Source organism: Mauremys reevesii, linkage group 20 (genome assembly GCF_016161935.1).
Source record: "Mauremys reevesii isolate NIE-2019 linkage group 20, ASM1616193v1, whole genome shotgun sequence".
Taxonomy (NCBI): domain Eukaryota; kingdom Metazoa; phylum Chordata; order Testudines; family Geoemydidae; genus Mauremys; species Mauremys reevesii.
This window is the reverse complement of record NC_052642.1, coordinates 7,073,917-7,091,053: the sequence shown is the minus strand read 5'-3', so window position 1 is coordinate 7,091,053 and position 17,137 is coordinate 7,073,917. Positions and strand designations below refer to the sequence as shown.

Sequence of the window (17,137 nt, the reverse complement as noted above, 5' to 3'; positions counted from 1 at the left end):
GCAGTGGAAGTCTCTAAGGTGCCACAAGTATTCCTGTTCTTTTTGCGGATACAGACTAACATGGCTGCTACTCTGAAACCTAAAATATTCTGTTGGTTTTTTTTCTCTTCCACCAGTATATCTGGGAAAGATTTATTGCAGTTGTTTGAAAGGGACAATAAAATAGTCTGCTCCCTATACATCATGTGGTGGAAGGATTGATAGACTTGCATTGATAGACACTTGCATTTCTAGCCAAGCTAAACAAGACTTAAATGTTGCCTAGGAATAATTGGGAACCCTGGCTGGATCTTCCTCAAATGAAGCTTCCAGTGGCAGTCAGTGTCTCTTGAGATGGTCTTCTATGAAAATGCATGAATTTTTTACTTGCCATATAGGTGTTGCCATGCGTTCTGTTTTCATAGTCAGAGTAGCCCTTGATTGACTTTCAGATTTAGCTCCTAACTCTAGAGCTGACCTGTATCCAGAAACAAAGGAGTTTGTTTTACAGATAAATCTGAGGCTTCTGATTATCGTTTTCTGGACTTACTTCTGCCTGACAGTAAGTGCCAGGGACTTTAGTATCACCCAGAAAGCCTTCTGATTTAGGTTTTGGATTACATATCTTTCCACAAAGGACCTTCAGTATGTTAGAAGTAAACTTCTGTCTTCCTCTCAACATGTGTTCTAGACTAACTTGCTGCTTTATTAGAGTTAATGTGGGTATAGATCTAACATGGATGTGATGGAATTAAATTAAACTAAATGGTTGCCATGAGCAGGTTCCATTTCCAAGCAACCTTTTTAACTTTGCTGGATTTTAGGGCCAGACTTTCAGTGGTAGTTGTTGACAGGATTCCATCTACTTTTGGCTCATTTACCCAGCCTCTCTCCCTCCTTTTTTTTTTTTTTTAAATTTATATATAATATATGAATATGAGGAATGTAAACTTTTTCATTGAGGTGCTTTTAACTGGATTCATTGGTTGGTAGACAGTACCAAAAACTTCAAGGATAGTTTTCTTGGAGATGCCATCCCAGGCTCAAAAGAAGCAGGCGTTGTTGGCAAGAAATACATTCATAATTGGCTTTTTCCCTCTCCTTCCCATTTGAATGCCTCTGTTTGCTGATTGCATGGTGGCTACCTTCTCCGCCCTCTTCCCTCCCCCCGTTACTCTTTATTTTCTTTTTCCCATTGAAAAGTCTAAACGTGTGCAGTGCATGATGGAATGACTAAAGGCTGGGATGGATGTCTAGTCTGGGAGTTTATAATCTGCTGATTCATGGATCAGTGTCCTATAAAGTGCATAGTTGGGCTGCTCTGAGTTAAGGGCTTAATATTTTTCAGAGATCTGTTAGAGAAAAATACATCAGTTTGACTCTCACTTTCCTATTCAGAAAAATTCCCACCTTTCATTTCTTTCCTTCATATTCATCCTTATGTTATATGTCATTTTCTTGCTTAGTGAGTTGGACACATTAGCCTACAGTGTCTTTTGAACTAAACCTAGCCTCAAGCAACTATGTTTAATCACTTAGTTCTAAAATTTCAAGGGTTCAGCCTATTAAAGATATGTTCAGGCTTCAAACACTACAAAAAACCACAAGACTATGGGGAGGGCTACAGTTTTGGGGGTCTGCACACTTGTTTAGTTTTCCTTGGTACAATTGGTGGACACTTCATATTGCCACAGTCCTTAGCAGACAATGGGTAGCAGCAGATGGGAGGTGGAGGATATTTGAGAGCAATAATACTTCTTAGTCAGGTGTGCACATTTTCAGTGATTAAAATCTACATAGAAAATTGTATATAATGCACAATCTAAAAAGCATGTTTTCCTTTTTTCAGTTTTGTTAAAGCATTTCTTGCACAGTGATAATTTTTGGCCTCAATGTTTAGGGCAGTGGTTCTCAACTTGTTTACAATCGTGGACCACATATGCAGTGCTCTGTGTTATATGGGCCTCATCCACACAATATATATACTATCTGTATGGCCCTGAGGCTGTCACATGGGCTGCAGCTCTGTGCTGATTGGGCAGCAGGTTGAGAACCACTGGTGTAGGGCAATTAATGCCCATAGTAGTTTATATACACCCACACCCACCCAGGAATACCAGGTTATGTAAAAAGTGTTAAGCCTGCATTTTACTACTTCATTAAATGGAAATAAATCACTTATCCCAGTGTTTCTCAAACTTTTCTACTGATGACCCCTTTAACATAGCAAGCCTCTGAGGGCAATCCCCCCCTTATCAATTAAACAAACTTTTAAAAGTATTTAACACCATTATTAATGCTGGAGGCAAAGCAGGGTTTGGGATGGAGGCTGACAGCTCACGACCCCCCAGGTAATAACCTTGTGACCGCCTGAGGGGTCCCGACCCCCAGTTTGAGAACCCCTAACTTATTCTATCCAAAAACAAGTGTTTTGCAAATTACCCTAGAACTTTTTTTGCTGGCCACGAGGATTCATCCAAGTTTTTCTTTCCTCAACAGATTGGTTTTACAGTAAGAGTTTTTAAAAACTCCAACTTCTCAGGCACCTCTGTCATGAAGCAGCAAAGAGTCCTGTGGCACCTTATAGACTAACAGAAGTATTGGAGCATGAGCTTTCGTGGGTGAATACCCACTTCGTCAGATGCATGTAGCTTCTGTCATGAAGCTTTGTGCACAGATGGTCGCTTTTGAAATCACACTATTGCAATAATTGGTTGAAGGAGGGGAGGGGAAGAGAGGAGGTTATGAAGAATAGCTTGATAAAACTTGATTATCTACAAATAAACGTTCAAAACAAGTAATGGAAGCTTAAGAAGGTTGATAACTAATTTCATTACTTGGAAATTTGTTTTTGCCTTACCTCTGGCTTAGTTTAGTTATTAGTGTGAAAGTTTGATAATGAAAATATACAGTGGAAATATTTTAAAAGCCTTTTTGTATTCCTGGCACTTTAAAAAAAAATATTTTAATGCTTGTTGCGCTCTAATTTTTGCTATACCCTCCATAAAGGGAGGGAATCTCCGAGGTACTGAGCACCTCCTACAAGGCAATAAATTGAGGTCACTCAGCACCTTGCAAAATTGTCACCAAAGCAGCAGAAAAATATACAGTATAACAGTGCACTGCAGTTATATTGCACCTACTCACTGAGGATCTTGAAGTGCTTTACAGAGATGAATCAATAAAGCTTCATGTCAGTATTTCCATTTTACAGATGAGGAAACAGCCACAGAGCAGTTATGATGAGAACTTTCAGAAATGACCACTGATTGCACTAGTACCCAATTTGAGATACCTTGAAACTAATTTTCAGAAGTGCTGACACTCTTATTCTCCCCCCCTCCCACCCCCCAACTGAAGTCAACAAGAACTGTGAGTGCTTAGCACCTCTGAATACCTGGCCTAGAGTGTGTCTGTGTGGCCAACCAAAATTAGAGGCTAAAATCTGAGATACTGAAAACTAGAGGCCATTTCAGAAAATGTGGCTGTAAGTGACTTGCTCTCAGTCAGTTCCAGATTTGAGAATCTAATTCAAGAGTCCTGACTCTGATATGCCTCTGCCAACTACCCTACTCAAGGAGTATCATCTAGTTTAGAGAAGTGGAAGAGTATGGGCTATTCTTTCGGAAGAAGAGGGTTTCAGTGCATTTGATTCTATCTTTTGATTATTGTTTATGAGGCTGATTATTAATTGACTAAAACAAGCTCTGTATTGTAACTAGAGCTAGCAATATAGCCTATGTGAGAGGTAAAACCAGGAGGTGGTTGGGTTTTTTTTTGAGCACATAGCTATCTGCTTAAGCCTTAGTTTCATATGTTAGCTATGTTACCTCTGCAAAGTAAAGTTCAGTATTGATAAAGAGAATGGCATTTAGAAGAATCCACATCATGTAAGGCGGGAGATGTTCAGCATTTAGCTAGTGTTCCTGTGCATTGTGTTTTGGACTTTCCAGATTGGATTGGATGTTGTGATTGAAAAGAGTGTCAGCACTATGTAAATGAGCAAGGGAAGTGAAAGTGCATCTCATGCAGATAATTTCTATGTAGATAATTTGCCATAAAATTTATATTGCAGTCCTTAAAACCTTCAAAGATTTATTCTGTCTAGGGAAAAGTGATTTATGTGGTATTAAAACACTTTTTATGTTCCAGTCCTTTAGATTTAATGTTTATTGCCTATAAAAATGAAATCTTCCTGTGGATATTTAAAAGTTTTGGTACTGTGTGAAATATATTCAGCTTAGAATCTGAAATGCTTTGGAGATGCAGTAAATAAGTGGTGGAGTATTACCTCAGATTCACTAACGTAGATGGTCCAGACTTCTTCTACATAACGGACTCAACACTAGATATTGATGTGCTTATCTCCGAGGCATGGTGAGTGGAAGTGTATATTGGTGAATCTGTGCGGAATTTTGTCACTTCATTTTGGCTGACCATGGTGACGATACCTCATAATGGGCCAAATTCTGTTTAAGAAACCATTATGTGTAGGCACAGTACAAATATAGAGGCAGATTTGGTCCCTGCCCAAAGGAATTTTCAGCTAAGGGTCAGATTTTACTCCAATCTACACTTCAACATGGAGATGTAAGTAGGAGGGAAGCCTTTCCCATCATGTCCTTTCATAGCCTTCCTACCTTGGGGCAAGCAGGTATTATGTACCTATTACACTCCCCTTGAACAGGCAGGTGAGAAGTGGGTTGAGCGTGGCTCTACCTCTTGTGCTGTGGGGGATGCAAGGCTAGTAATTCCAATAGTAATCCGCTGTTGACTGAACCCTCCCACTCCTCTTCCTGGGCAGTGGGGAAGCAGGGAGGGAATTGTGCTTCTCTGAAGCATAACTCCTAACACCAGAAAGCTCCGAGGGTAGTACCGCTCTTACACAGAGGAAACTGTATAAACACAATCAGGCCTAAAAACCTTGACAACCTACAATGTATGGGAGGAGAGAGAGAAACCAAATCAAACGTGTAAACATTTTATATACGAGTTTTGTAAGTTAACAGCAGTGGTGTCATTACAAAGTAAACAAATCCCATAATGTATAGCATTGAGTCTTTTTCACAATATTTTCTGTATTTAAAGTATATGCTGCAATAAAACCTTTACTCAGTGACATGCACTATGCAGTAGGCAGCAAGCTGATAGAAATTGGGAGAAAAGTTTTTGGCAAGTTCTTTTTACGTTTGCAGAATTCTGAACACTCTTTAAATCTTGTATTTTAAACTTAAGATTCATTCATATTTAACCAAGTCTTTAGTAATTTGAGATATGGTTGAAAATACTGCAGTTCTGAGGGTTTATAAATAATGCTAAGTTTGCTACTGTACCTCAAATAACTTTTTAATGCAATAATTCATCTTTTCAGATTATTTTGTTCTAAAGCAGGGGTTGGCAACCTTTCAGAAGTGATGTGCCGAGTCTTCATTTATTCACTCTAATTTAAGGTTTCGTGTTCCAGTCATACATTTTAATGTTTTTAGAAGATCTCTTTCTATAAGTCTATAATATATAACTAAACTATTGTTGTACGTAAAGTAAATAAGGTTTTTAAAATGTTTAAGAAGCTTCATTTAAAATTAAATTAAAATGCAGAGCCCCCCAAGACTGGTGGCCAGGACCCGGGCAGTGTGAGTGCCATTGAAAATCAGCTCACGTGCTGCCTTTGGGTAAAAGGCTGGGCCCAGATTCCTAAGGCCTAGGAAGTGGCTGGATATTGCAGTAAATACATTTAAATGTCTTGTAGTAAAGTGCAGCACTTGCTGCGGTACATTCTGCTTGGTAATTTGTGTATCATTTAAACAATGGAGCCCACTGCTCATCCTTCAGGCTGGAGGGTAAGGCATGACCTAGTATTTATCAAAAATAACAAGGATGGAGAGCACTGTTCTTATTCTGGTCTAGAAAGTGTGGAATGAAAGCCATACGTGGAAAACAGGTGGGCCAAGGGAGAGCTCATTCTGGATAAATTGGAAGGAGCAGGGAGGAGGAGGAAAGAGGCCTGAACATAAAGATAGTAGGACAGATTCTGTTTTCACTCTCATGCAGATCCATTGCAGAGTGGCATGAATATCACTTAACAGAATTAGAACTAGTTTTTTAAAAATATTACTCAGGCTTTGATAAAATGAACATCCCTTTTATGTGATGTGGTTGCTATATTTCACACCTTTTCTGTGGACATACTGTGTGGCTACAGAGCTTTCTGCATAGTTCCTCTTTACATTGTAGCTGCACATTTGAAAGACTGTCTTCACACTCAGGACTAAACTCATATATTCTTGAAATTGAATGTTGGATTCTCTGAACAGCAGCAAAGATTGCAAAGAGCCTAAAATATTTTAAAAGTAATGTTGGCATCTTTTTGTTTTGCTTAGATACCTTCATATAGGAGGAGTCATGTTTCTTTATGATCATAGCAATTTGTATATATTGTCAGAAAACATATCCACTCACTGCAGGAAGCTCTGGTGTGCAGGATGCCATAGAACCCAAGAGTTGGATATCCAAGTCATGCCAGCAGCATCTCATCCTTAAAAATCCCTAGATGTTCTTCAGATGGGGCAGTTTTCCCTTATATTCAAGGAGGATACTAAAGTAAGGTGGTTTGAAGAAAAAACTCTTAAATAAAGATATTTAGTAACTTTGCATGCATGTGTGTGTGCAGACTAAGAGTTTTCTCTTTGATTTAATTTACAGCTTATTCCATTTTAAACTTACGGGCGTTCTGGTCTAACTGTTATACCACTAGGCTTCAGACTTTACAGAGCTCCATTCTGATTCCTCTCCACAAGGGCACACTTGCCTCCTGCCTGTCCATAACTTCCAATTGAATAATGGAAATTTAAAAATGGACTCTAATCTATTCACTCTTTTAAAAAAAAAAAAAAAAAAAAGAGGTGTGGGGGTAGTCTCCAGACATGGGATCGGGGAGGAGGGTGTGTGCTCAAGGACAGTGAGTCTCATAGGACAGCTGGTAAGGAGTAATCTTGTCATTATTAATCAACATGAGGCCTCCAAAAGTGCATGGGAGGGAGAGAAGATGGTATTGATTTCCAAATGATCAACTGAAAATTGCACTGTTCACATGCTACCATAGGTCAAACCTTTGGATGCTGCTTTTGGCTGAAGAGTTTTGGGTAAGTTCCTCTAACCTTGTGTTTTTTCTGATGTGCCTCCTCTCAAGGTTCAATCATCCTCTTTATTGCAAGAAGAGGCTGAAGTGTTGAGTGCCCTTGGGGTTAGCTTTTGCTTTTTTATTTTCCTTTTTAACATCTAGGGACGATCTCCATTAGGAAAAAAGAGGATTCCAAAAAATATAGAGGGAAAATATTTGTTTCCTTCTTTGCTGCTGCTTTTTCCTTTTTGGTTGGTTTCATCATGTACTCTTAAACTATCAATCCTGAAATGCTGGCTCTAAGGCAGGGGTGGGCAAACTTTTTGGGCCGAGGGCCACATGTGGGTGGGGAAATTGTATGCAGGGCAGGGGGTTGGGGTGCGGGAGGGAGTGCCGGGTGTGGGAGGGGTGTGGTGTGCAGGAAGGGGCTCAGGGCAAGGGATTGGGGCAGAGGAGGGGTGTATGGGGGGCTAAGAAAAGGGGGTTGGGCGCAGAAGGGGTGCGGAGTGCAGGAGGGGGCTCAAGGCAGGGGGTTGGGGTGTAGGGTGTGGCAGGGGGCTCAGGGCAGGGAGTTGGGGTGCAGGAGAGGTATGCGGTGCAGGCAGGGGGCTGGGTGCAGGAGGGGTTCAGGCTCCGGGGTGGCAGTGACGCGCATCGGGGCCAGGGCAGGCTCCGTGCACGCCTGCCGTGTCCCCGGCCCTGCGCCGCTCCAGGAAGTGCCGTGGCCCCTGGGGGAGGGCGCCGCGTGCGCTGCCTTTGCTGCGCCTCCAGGTCTCTCCCCCGAAGCTCCCATTGGCCACAGTTCTTCGTTCTCGGCCAATGGGAGCTGCAGGGGCCAGTACCTGGAGGCAAGGGCCCGGGGGCCGCGGGGATGTTGGGCTGGCCGCTGCTGAAAGCAGCGTGGAGCCTGTGGTGCCACAGGGGGGCAATCCTGTGGGCTGTAGTTTTCCCACCCCTGCTATAAGTCATGGAAATGAAATTTCCACAAAAGAAAAATATCTGTATTCAAAATGGGCTGGATGGTACTGTGTGAATTTGGTAATCATTACATACAATCCAGAAAAATTACATCTTTGCTTCACTGAGGTCGATGGCGCTAAACCTTTCCAGACTACTGAACCCCTTTCAGGAGTCTAATTTATCTTGCATACCCCCAAGTTTCACCTCACTTAAAAACTACTTGCTTACAAAATCAGACATAAAAATACAAGTGTCACAGCACACCATTACTGAAAAATTGCTTGCTTTTTCATTTTTACCATATAATTATAAAATAAATCAAATAGCAATATAAATATTGTAATTACATTTCAGTGTATAGTGTATATAGAGCAGTATAAACAAGTCATTATCTGTATGAAATTGTAGTTTGTACTGACTTCGCTGGCCTGTTGTAAAACTAAGCAAATACCTAGATGAGTTGATATACCCTCAGGGGTACATGTGCCCCTGGTTGAGAACCACTGACCTAGGTCACCCAGCAGAAAACCCATAAAAGTAGTGCTGTGTGTCTCCAAAGAGATGTCAATCCAGCTTCCTTGTTTGGAAATCACTGTTTGGCACAGTGCCTTTCAAGGGATGAAAACCAAAAAGGATCCTTAAGAAAGGGGCAACTTGCCCCCTGTACTATCACCACCAAAGCAAAGAGCACTGTACTGTAAGTGACTGCATCTAATAGAATATCTTTTGCTATGTGTGGGGGGAAGGGGATGAAGTAATTTGTTCCATCAGCTTGTGAAACTGAACTAATTAGCAGACAATCTGCATTGATTGAGACAGCTGCATTCTTTACTGAAAGATTGTAAACATACTGTCTTTGCAGAATTGTTTTTACTGCTGTAAGTGCAAGATACTGAAATGATGTCTTTGATAGCCAAAATTTGGGACTTTTCAGTGACTGTGTATTATAGCAGGGTTGACAGCATCACTGTAGTTAAATCTGTTGTTTCGATTACAAATCTCCTTTTAGTGTGGTTTATATAGTTCCACTGCTATTCATTGCAGTGAAACTTGACAAAGTCTTGAATTAAGATGTTTGAAGAGTTGAAAGTTGTTTAGCCATAATTTTACTATGTCCCTGTAGAACATGGAGCAGAACTGTGCTCTCTACAGCTGTTGCATCTGATTCAGTGCTGCTCCCAGTGTGGACAGGGTGTAGAGTGAGAGAAATTGTAAAGTATGTTTTTATTTTAATGTTAAAAAATGCTGCACAATAATTAACATACTAATATGCCAAGTTGTCCTGAATTTTAAGAGAACTTTGGGCATTGCCTTCATAAGAATTCCTTATTGTGTAATTCATATTATTGCTAATGTAGATTAACAAGTGGGAGGGATAGCTTAGTGGTTTGAGCATTGGCCTACTAAACCCAGGGTTGTGAGTTCAATCTTTGAGGGGGCCATCTAGGGATTTGGGGATTGGTCCTGCTATGAGCAGCGGGTTGGACTAGATGATCTCTTGAGGTCCCTTTCAACCCTGATAATCTATGATTCTATGAAGCATTCAGTGAATTGCATGCTAAATTGTCAATCCATATTAAGAACACTATACAGAATATGCAAACTCTGGCTCTGTATTAGCTTTCAAAGCTCAATAATATTTGCTGAATATTATTCTTAATATACTCTAATGATATGCACATTGTCACCATAGGGCCTGCCTCTGTGTGAAATGCACATGTACTAAACTTTTTTCTTTTTCATGTCACAAAGAATGAGCTAAACAAAATATCCACATTATGTTTCTGGGAACACTTAATTAGAAACTGCACTCTGTATCCCAACAGATGCATTTCAGTTTTAGGTCAATATAAACTGGTGTTTAGAGGACTGCAAAACTCTCCCAAAAGGTTTCAGAATCTGATAACTTGTCTAAAAGTCTAAAATGTATAACACTCAATATTGGTAGCCTAATGATAGGCATACACTGTTACTGTTCTAAAGGAATATATTATCATATAGCTTGTTCATTCTTACGGGTTTGGATATGAACACTAATAGGTCTAAGGGAGGTTTTTTGTTTTAAGAGAGACTTTAAGTAGGATGGTATCATAGGGGTAGCCGTATTAGTCTGGATCTGCATCTGACGAAGTGGGTATTCACTCACGAAAGCTCATGCTCCAATACGTCTGTTAGTCTATAAGGTGCCACAGGACTCTTTGCTGCTTTTAAGTAGGATAAAACTTGAATAAGGAAAATGCTTGCTTGTTTATATCATAGTTATTTCTATAGTTATTTTAATTTCTAAATAATTTATCGTACAAACAATGTTACAAAAATAAATACAAACTGAATTGATATCAATGATCACCCCCCCCCCTTTCCAAGCCTGGGAAAATGTCTAAGCTTTGCAGCATGCCCCAAAAGTCAACAAACTCTGGCTCTATCAGTCCAAAGGAGGAAGCAAATTTCAGAGTCAAGGGCCCTCTCTGAAAAGTTCCTGCCAGAAAACCCCTCCAGCTTAAACTATTTATATGAAGAGCGATTATAATTTGCCAGTAATTTTCTTCTGTTCTCGCTGTTGTTGTAGATATTTGTGTTTGTGAATACAAGCTCACTATCCAGTTTCTTCTGCAGAGTCCTGCAATGAACTCATGAGCCTGCTTTTGACATCAGCCTGTCATTATGTCAGGTATATCAGGAATCCAGCCATATGACTTGACTTCAGGAAGAAAAGAAAAACTAAGATATCGCTAACCAGTATTTAAACATGTCTTTTAGTAATGCGTAGAAGTGGCAAGGCCAATTATTAAAATTATTAGAGAGGGAAACTTGATTGAATTTTCAAGTAAGATAAACTTGCAAATTTTCCCTAATGTGCAAGTCTATCTTTAATGTTTTTAAACTAATAAAAACAAGGAATTTCTGAGTTAAAACTCCAGTTACATCCTTCCAAACCATATGTGCTGTGATACATATGATAAGACCATGCACTGTGATCTGCTATGATGTTTCTACAATACCTAGGCTTAGTAGGGGGAAATGAAAAGTAATGTGATGTGTCAGCTCAAATTCAGAATTCCCTAGTTTTCTTCTTCTCCCGGAAGGGTTACTTTATTGGAATATAATTAGAAAAACATTTCCTTTTAGGTTTCATTTTCAGATACTTGTTTGTATTTTCTGTTAATGGTTGGGCATAGGATATTTTCAGGAAAGTTTTAATAGGTGCAGTTTTATTAGTGGTAATCTCCTTTGGATACCAAAGAACAATGGTAATGATTGTGATGACACCTTTAAGGCCAGATAGCAGTTCTCCTTCATGCATAGTCCCATGATAACTGTTTTCCAAAGATGAGGGGAAGTTCTCTCCTTTATCCAATGCAAGTTAATTGTGAAATTTGGGTGTTCCAATTGGGAGTTTTAATGTGCTATGGATTTGCAGTAATGTTTTCTAAATTACGTACATTAATGTCTGCAAATTTAATTTAAAGAAATACATATGGATATTTTTCAGAAGTTCTGAGCACTCAGAATTCTGATTGAAACAAGATTCGGGGTGTGTGTATTGACTTGTAGCAACATTCATAGTGAGTTAGAAATCCTGGTCTGTGGTGTTGCATGGGTTTTGCTCACAGCATGGTCATACCTCATTTATTAGTAAAGTTTAGGTTGGAAGAGGTGTACCTAAATACTTTAGCTATGCTCTGTTACATCATTTAAAGGCTTGAACTTTTTTTTTTATTATTATTATTAACCTTAAGGCATGGGTTAATGTTTTAATTTCAGTTGAGGCCCTATGAATTATTTAATGTAACCCACTGGTGCCCAGAATCCACATTTCTAGATATTAATAGCAAATAAAACACTATCAGAATTTAGTGAAGGGATATTATAAAATGTCAGTAAAACTTTCTCACCTTAGAGCAATGCTGCTATGCCACCTGGCTGAGAGCAAGTTCTGACTAATGACAGCATAGTATATTAACTCAGTTAAATTGATTGACTGTTCCAAAATATAAAGACCTAAAACCGTATTAAATTCTTATTCATTGAAATTTTCTTTCAACTGAGCTGATTTGGATGTGCTATATGCACTGATCAAAAACTCATAATCTGTAGTTGTCAAGAGGCATTGTCTTTTTTGTTTTTTTTCAATGCCTATTTCTGTGATCACTGTACGATGCCAGCAGTGCTTGTGGTCCCAGTGCTAGTAGTCATTAGCGATGCATTGCCCATTTGACAGTGCTTCTTCCTGAAAGATGCGATCTTGTACTCTCAGGAAGGACAAAAAAGAAAGTGTCTCATGTGGAATCAAATATGCAACAATTATAGTCATTGTTCTAAGGGGTCACTGTGTCAGTAGAGAATATAACAGAAGAGGAGCAATTTAATTATTAGGGTAGGTGCTGTTGTGATTATAATTAAGGATACGATTCAGTCACGGGTATTTTTAGCAAAAGTTATGGACAGGTCACGGGTAATAAACAGAAATTCATAGCCTGTGACCTGTCCATGACTTGTACTATATACCTCTGACTAAATCTTAGCTGGGGGTGGGGAGGGGTGCTGCTCTTGGGGGCCGCTACTTTGGGGCGGGGAGCTGGGGGCCAGTGGCACCAGCTGCCGGGGGCCATTGAGGCCAGCAGCACCAACTCCTGCTGCTGCTCAGACGGTCCCTGGGGCCAACCACACAGGCCCTTGCTTGGGCGGTCCCCAGGGACAGCTACCCTGGGGCCACCTGAGCAGTGGCTGGTGCAGCTGGCCCCGAGGCTGCTCCAGCAGTGCCAGTGCAGCTGGCTGTGGGGCCACCCAGCCACTGCTGCTCTGGCCACCCCTGGGACCACTGCTGGGGGCCACCGAGCTGCATCTGCTCAGACGGTCCAGAGGCCAGCCGCACCAGTTGCTGCTCAGGCGGTCTCCAGGGCCAGCTGCAAGCAACAGCCGGTGTGGCTGGCCCAACCGCTTGGGCAGCCCTGGGATCAACTACACCGGCCATTGCAGAAGTCACGAAGGTCACAGAAAGTCATGGAATCCATCACTTCCATGACAGACACGGAGCCCTAATTATAATAGCTTGCTTTTCAAACTGGTCAATTGTTGATCAACTTACTATGACCGGCATGTCAGGCAGATACTGTACAGCTTATTTTGTGCAACTTGGCTGAACAAATCCTTAGTTGACACCTAGCAGTTGGTTTTAGACTCATGGGGTTAGAAGCAACCTTAGGGGTCTGTTGATTCTCTTATTTTATTTATTTTTCATTTGGCATGGTTCTGGGTATGACCATAAGCTGCATCTGACTGGAGGGCCTGGTGTCAGTGTGGGGGGCTACTCGTGGCGGGGTAGCTCCTATAAAATACCAGTGTTTCAACCTTCAGAGTAAGGCAAGTATAGGGCACCTTAAAACCCAAGCCCCCACTGCCTTGTGGGTATTCCTTGTTTGGAGTAAGGCTAAGGGACATCATCCTGACAGAAATGTGACCTCGCTGAGGTGTTAGGCAGTCTGCAGTGGTTCTGATCTGTTGCTCTCTGGTAGAAGATACAACCACACAACTGAGCATCTGAATTTGGTCTGGCCTTTGGACTCTGTCTCAGTGGTTGTCATAGGTTTATTCCCCACTTTGAACTTTAGCGTTCACAAGATGGGGACCTGCATGGACTCCTCTAAACTAAAATCCTAGTTTAGATCTGGTTCTCGCTGCCACCAGTCAGTTTTTAAGTGTCTGACACACTCCCTGTTCCCCCAAAACTTTCCCTGGGGAACACAGATTCAAACTTGAATCTCAACACAAAGGGAAACAAACCATTTCCCTCCTCCCCCCTCCTAGTGCTTAGGAGAGATACCTGATTCAAACTCCTTGAATCTCAACACAAAGGGAAACAACCCATTTCCCCCCTCCCCTCTCCTAGTGCTTAGGAGAGATACCTGATTCAAACTCCTTGAATCAACCAAAGAGGGATTCACTTTTCCCCCTCCCCTTCCCCTGAAAATCCAAACAAGGGAAGAAATCAATCAAGTTCTAAAAAGAAAAGATTTTATTAAAGAAAGAAAAAAAAGTACACTCTCTGTATTACCAGGATGCAAAAATACAGGGTCTAACTTATAAAAACTGGAGAGACTTCCCCTCCCTCCTCCTCAGCATAATCAAAGTAACAGCAACAGAAATAAAGAATTCCTTCAGCAAACACACAATTGCAAATATAGAAAGCAACTCAAAAGACTAATCCGCCTTTTTAACTAATACTCACTATACTGGATAGTAGGAAATACTCCAGGAGAACTTGGAGACATGTCTGGCCTCTCTTAGATCCAAAGAGAGCACACACACTCAAACAAAGAACACAGACAAAGCCTTCCCTTCACAGAGATTTGAAATTATCCTGTCCCTTGATTGGTCCTCTGGTCAGGTGTTCATCAGGTTACTGAGCTTGTTAACCCTTTCCAGGTAAAAGAGACCTTTAACCCTGATCTGTTTATGACAGTGGTCTAAAGGAGGGATGGTAGGTCTATGGTAGCCTCCGCCCCTCCATGCTCTTGCTTAGGCATACATGTTGAAGGTGTTGGTGCCTGATGAATATCACACCTGATTAGGCCTTTTATGCGTATACCACGATCCAGTGGATCGACAGTTGCCTATTTGGCAGAAAGAGATGTAATTTGCTTTGCCATCAGTTACTATGAGAGTAACAACTTTTAAAGTGTGTGGGCTTTTTTCCTTTCCAAGTGATTAACCACATCTAGCGTGTGATTACTTGGTTACGTGTCGTCATGTAGCAAGTCCTCAGGTAAAAGTAGTATGGATTGGTGGATTGAGTGTGGGGCTGGGAATCAGGAATTTCCTTCCTTCTAATCCAAGTTTCTAGCTACTAGCTGTGCAGCCTTGAGCAAATCACTTAAACTGTCTGGGTCGCAGTTTCTGTATATATAAAACAGGAGTAGGGAAACAAAGGTCTTAGCACTGTATAAATACTAAATATTTTGTTTATTTTGTAAGTGCTAAATAAAGTGGGAGTGAAATCTCATTGTTTTCAGGACCTATACATTTCCTGTTGGGACCTTTCCCTCCTTGATTTAAACCTGGTGTTAAGTTGGCTACATATTGCTGCTGCTGTGGAGGCTGCTTTCAACATTCACTTTCTGGGAGAGAGAGGCAGTTACTTAATGTGTAGGAAGTCAGTTGAGCCATAAGTCCTGACAGTCACAGGAATTGTCATGGTCTAGGTTGGACTTGAAGAATAAAAGAAGAATTGATGTGACTTGTTACAGAAAATGAGAACCAAACTACCATTTCTTCTTTATGGACATATGTTTCTGTTGAAATAAAATGCAATGACAAACACCTTCATTGCTGTGCATATAAGCAAAACAAGAAAAGGGGGGGGGCAGGTGTGGCTAAGAGAGAATAGTGTGTGTTGGCTTCATTGCATGAATGGACTCCAGTACAGACGCTTCTTAAAAAGAAATTAAAAAATAAAATTCTTTGAAGAAATGCGGGCAGAAAAGCAGAGGCATAGATGCAATGAGCACTTAATTCAACCAGTGTTTTAGCAAAATGTTCCAAGTAAATTGCCAAATAGTTAAAGGAAACGAATCCATTTATGTTGGGACAACAATGAGGTGTCCAAGACCCTGGTGGCTTGTGGCCTCTGTAGTAGTGTGGCATTAGATTTGTTATGAGTGGAGTTAGGGTTTCAGTTGGATGTGGGTAGAGAAGGAGTTCTGAGAGGTATAATCTAGGCATGATGAAAACTCAGTGGTTTCAAGGATTTGAGGAAAAGCAGGATAAAATGGGGGAATGCTAGAGGCTGTCCTAGACCTGCATGGCAAAGGATTGTGAGCACTGCTGTTGATGACTTCATGGAGTAGATGAATGGCTGTGGAGACTGTATTGTTGCTGTGTCTGATTGTGTATTCCTAACACACAAACCCTTGGACGCAGCTTCTCTGCTGAATCTTAATTCACATCTGAACAATTGGATCAGAGGACTATGCAAAGCAAAATAACAGTATGTGGAAGTAGTTACTTGCAAGTTAGTTTCCCCGGCTTTTGCAACAGATTGCAGTAAAGGGGGAGGGGGAATGGACAAAACTGAGTTCTTGTTAATAATAACTCTGGAAATGAATCCTGCCTTGCTTATGTTGAATACTTTTTTTTTTTAATTTTACCACCAGTGCAGCTCCACTATTTCTAGCAATGGTGGAAGTGCTAGTGTAAACCCTCACTAGCATTTTATTACAGTGTCAGATTAAGAACTGTTCATGTGAACTGCCCTATTTTTGCTAAACAAGAAAAGAAGCTCATAAGTCAAACCTATTGAATCCTCTGGCTCCCTTATCCTTACTGACCCAAGAACAGCCTCTAAGGCTTTGGCTACACTTGCACTTCAAAGCGCTGCCGCGGCAGTGCTTTGAAGCGCTAAGTGTAGTCAAAGCGCCAGCGCTGGGAGAGAGCTCTCCCAGCGCTGTCCATATTCCACCTCCCTGTGGGGAATAACGCTGGGGCTTTGACCACACTGGCGCTTTGCAGCGCCGCAATTTGCAGCGCTGGAGAGGGTGTGTTTTCACACCCTGCTGCAGCGCTGCAAATTTGCAAGTGTAGCCCAGGCCTGAGAGTTTTTGGGACCCAAGGTGCCGATCCAAAAGCAGGAACAGTAGGGACTATAGCAGTGTTCTTCCCCCCAGTACTAATGGACCTATTGCTGTCTGTCTCAATGTCTGTCAGATGCCACGATGGTATTTTAAAGTGTGAGTATTACCTCTTATTGATGTCCATTGAGATACATTGTTGCCCTTCTGTATGTATTCACCCTTTGCCTTATGCTTCGGGTACTGCATAAGTTCTTTTCTTACCATCCAAAAGTACTGTATGCAGTACAGTACTTGTTGCAGTTAAAGTATGTTTAAATTCCTGTTTGGTGTCAGCAAATAATAAATAATGTTTCTTCCACACTGGAACTTCCTAACCAGTTCCAAAGGTGAAAGGTAACCACAGTGGTTCTTCAAAGTGACAGTATATCTGCTATACAGCCTCCTTGCATTTAAAGCTTTTGACTTTGAATTCTCCTACTGGAGTCTGAAATTCAGGCATTCTGTGCAT

The 17,137-nt window shown here is 41.1% G+C and overlaps 1 protein-coding gene across 33 annotated transcripts in view; it reads left to right on the top strand.

Moving 5' to 3' along the window:
* Positions 1-17,137, top strand: part of CUX1 (cut like homeobox 1) — a 399,391-nt gene that overhangs the window by 58,512 nt on the left and 323,742 nt on the right. For 2 of the 33 annotated variants that reach the window (XM_039508425.1, XM_039508406.1), the window contains exon 1: positions 4,547-4,569. The exons of the other annotated variants lie outside the window; for them this stretch is intronic. Coding sequence is in view for 1 of the 2 variants with exons in the window: in XM_039508406.1 (XP_039364340.1) it covers positions 4,562-4,569 (8 nt within the window). In the remaining variant the exon portion in view is untranslated. Of the gene's footprint in view, positions 1-4,546; positions 4,570-17,137 lie in introns of those variants that run through there. 33 annotated transcript variants of the gene reach the window in all.